Source organism: Myotis brandtii, unplaced genomic scaffold (assembly GCF_000412655.1).
Source record: "Myotis brandtii unplaced genomic scaffold, ASM41265v1 scaffold638, whole genome shotgun sequence".
Lineage (NCBI taxonomy): Eukaryota > Metazoa > Chordata > Mammalia > Chiroptera > Vespertilionidae > Myotis > Myotis brandtii.
In genome coordinates, this window is record NW_005370445.1 from 135,373 (window position 1) to 139,019 (window position 3,647).

At 44.7% G+C, this 3,647-nt stretch overlaps 1 protein-coding gene across 1 annotated transcript in view; it reads left to right on the plus strand.

The window, feature by feature from the left end:
• Positions 1-34: 34 nt before the first annotated feature.
• TRAPPC10 (trafficking protein particle complex 10) overlaps positions 35-3,647 on the plus strand; it is a gene marked incomplete at its 5' end in the record, with an annotated part of 84,478 nt that continues 80,865 nt past the window's right edge. The window contains one exon of the mRNA XM_014528492.1: positions 35-113. Coding sequence (XP_014383978.1) covers positions 35-113 — 79 coding nt within the window. The remainder of the gene's footprint in view (positions 114-3,647) is intronic.

A 3,647-nucleotide genomic window follows, 5' to 3' on the forward strand; every position in this document is an offset into this window, starting at 1 on the left:
CTCCCGGCCGGGGGTCGTGTTGTCCTCCCGGCCACACCGCTCCCCGACCCCGGGGAGAGCCCTCGAGGCTCGCAGACTGGGGAGCGAGGACGAAGTTTGCGTGCGTTTACCGGGTTTGTACTTGAGTAAAGTGTTAAATAAATAGAGGGCGCAGTTCGTCCGTCTTGCACAGGCGCTACCGTTCCGGACCGAACCGAGACGGCGGGCCAGGGCTGCGCCGCGCGCACCTGCTCCTCGAGTTTACGCCCCCAGCCCGTAGGCTCTCGCCTGCCCGGATGCTGTTACCGGGGAGAAACCCATTTCGCAGATGAGATCGTAGAGGTTAGCGAGGCCCCCACTGGCGGATCCCCACGCCGGACAACTAGACCTGGCCCAACCCCCCTTTTTGCCACATTCATGCATACCCAGAGGAATTGTTTTTCTGTTACAGAAATCCCTCCTAATAGTTACAGCGATAACTTTAGAATTAAATACTTTAAAAATAACGAATGGGGAGGGTTGAAATGTTGGCTGGCATTTCGAGGCTTGCAGAGAGGTTATTTCGAAGCGACAGTTTTGACTTTTGACAGTATTTTTGTGTCTTCAGTTAATTTTTCAGGTGGTCTTCCGTGCTCTGAAAGGAAGCACTCGTACAGCAAAATCTGGGTGGCCAGGCCATAGGAGACTGCAGATCTCTTTCTCTTTCTTCCTGTTTTTTTTTTTTTTTCTGATTAATGGACACACTCCTTGTATGCTCCCTCTTGTCAGATCCCCCAAGAAATTGTATATTTAAAGTTTGCTACTTCATCTTTAGTTGGTAAACTTGCTTAGGGAAATGGGCAGTTTCATCTCAATTTGGAGACTTGAATGGTTCAGCAGTAGCTCTCCCCCCCCACCCCCCCCCACAGAATAATTATAACTGAGAGTCTTACTGGGGACTGCACCTAAGTCTGGGAGGACGGGTGTGTGGCCTTGATCTGGAGGCCCTGCAGTTCCAGGCGCTTTCTGATCCCCGGGGCGCAGGAGCCAGCGCCATGCTCAGTGCAGTCTTAATGGGAGGTTTCCGGAAGCTTCTCCCCAGGTGGTGTGCACATTGTGCGCGCTGCATACATGCTGCTGGTGGGGGCACCCACACACCAAATCACATCTCGCACCCCTTTGCTTACTTTCTAGTAGCAGTGTGTTTCTATAGCGTTGTGTCTGTACATTTCTGAGAAGCTCCGAAAGCTCTGTTGGATTCAACGGGACCAGTAGTCTGTGTTTGAGGTCCTGTTACTGTTTAGTTTCTTATACACACGCATGACAGCTGAGGCAGTTTCCTTTCCTGCAGATTTGTTACATTGGTGGCGGTTTCCCCTGAGTAATTGCTATGTGCACTGACGGTATCTGCCTTAAAAGGCACCCCAGAAAAGAAAGCGGCAGTAAACTTTCAGAGAAAGTTAGCTTGAGAGGTGAGAAAGATCCCTTCAGAAGTTAAAGATTTTTTAACTTTTTGAAAGGCTGCCTTCATAGTTCAGCCTTGAAATGACATTTTGGTGTCTCTGGGCTGAGCTTTGGTGGCACTTGTCCTGGTTTAACTTCATACTTTACCTTGTTCCATTCTTTCAGTTGCACATGCTTGGAGGGAGGAGCTAGTCTAAGCAGTGCAAAGAAGGTGGGAAAATTGCTTTAAAAATCCCTCCAGAGGCTTCACAGTTTCTGCTATTATGTACATAGTTGTCTTAGTATGCAACATTTTTGTTTTCAAGAGTCCATTTACATCTTCTTGAATACTTTCCTAGCCATTGTGCCCTATGAGGCCTGTGTGTGTTCATTTTAAAGTGAAAGTAGAGTTTATGCTTGTTTTCAGTTTTTTCTTCTTCATAGAATTTAGAACATCTTAAGTGAAAATGAATTGTGCGTAGATCTTTCTGAGAAGAACGTAGAATATAACTGGTTCAGGTACATTTAGGAGCTGTTTATATGTGGCCATGAGAAGAATGGAAAGTCCCCAGAGATTAGGGGGAATTCACTGTTACTTGAAAACCTGCTGAATTAATATTCTGAAGCTACCTAAAAGTTTTAATGGCCTTCGTCCACAATTACAAGTGTTTGCACCTGCCGCCTGCCTGCCTCTGGAGCAGTGACTGCCTCAGCAGGGGATCTGGCAGGGATGCTAGGTGAACAGTAGTGGTACTAATAACGGGAGGACATTGGGTAACGAATTACCTAATCATAGCAATTTGAATACTTATAGTGTAATTTATTAATCATGAAAAACACACAGTGAAACTGAAACAAATCCATCAGATCCATTTGATCCGCATTTGTTTTAGCTTAGATTTTTTCCCCCCAATCACTGGGTCAGTTCTTTGCTTTAGAATAAAGACTTAGTTAGGTTTCTGCTCCAAGAGTATGTTAGGAAAGGTAAGTTCCTTTTCCAGCTATCTTGTTCATGGACAGAGTTATTGGGATTCCGCTGATACGTGACTTTTCTTTGCTGAGTGTTGGCATCATACCTAGAATGGCACTTACTACCAAAATGGGATTGTGTAGAATCTGAAAAATAACACGGTCCAAAGGTTCTGTTCTCACCAGTCACATTTTATATTGCCTATTTCATTTGTCTGAATCTCTGTATTTGGGGTTCCAGATTTGATATTATAAGTTTTGAAAGGGAGAAAAAGGCAAACAGAAATGAACAGGTCTGTAACGTTTTATATCTGGTTGGAATCTGTGTTTTTCCCCCGGTAAGGTAAAGTATTAAAATTTGCACATCACAGTTTTTTGCTAAGCCTGAAAATCCAGTGCTTGTGATTTAACTACTACCTCAGTTTCATTACCAGAAAAGTACCTTTTAATGTCTTTTTAAAAAAATCAATACACATAAATGCAAGTCTTGGTCCATATTGGATTCTTAAGCCAATAGCAAATCAGCAGTTGAGAAGTGGGAGAAGCAGTTCACCTTAGGAAACCTCAGCGGTTCCCTGGAGTATATGTGGAGGGCAGGGGCTGAAGGCACTAGCAAATGTGCTCACCTTGCTTTATTTGCCAGTTCTACCCAGGACTGGTTAAAAACAGTTAGGTCTTACATGTGTGACTTAGAGAGCGTTCCATAATCTTATCCTCATCTGTGAACTAGGGATAGTGATGGTACCAACCTGATAGGGGGAAATGGGGTTAAAAGAATGAATATTGTGAAGCACTCAGAAGAGTGATCAGTGTGCAAAAAGTTAGCTACTGAGGAGAGATTCCTAAACTTTCTCTGTTCACAATGCCTTTAGTGTCTCAGAATTTTTTCCTGGCACCTAGGTCAAAAAGAATCCTATCTAATAGAGAAACATGGTAATTAACAACTGTAACTTCGCCACCCTTCCCTTTGGCTAATCAGCAAGATATGCAAATTAACTGCCAACAAAGATGGCAGCTGGCAGCCACGCAGCTGAAGCAAACATGAGGCTTGCTTGCTCCAGTGACGGAGGAAGCCAAGGTTCCCCGCGTGCCGCAGCCCAGCTCTGAGCTCCAGATGCAACAATGTTGCAATTATAGAAGCTAAACAAACCCAGATACCTGCTTTCAGCCAGCCACGGCCTCAGAGCTGGAGCCAGCTCTCAGCTCCAGTGACAGCTACAGAAGGTAAATAAATCCCAGAAGAAAAAAAAAAAGAAAAAAAAAAGAGGCTGGGAGCT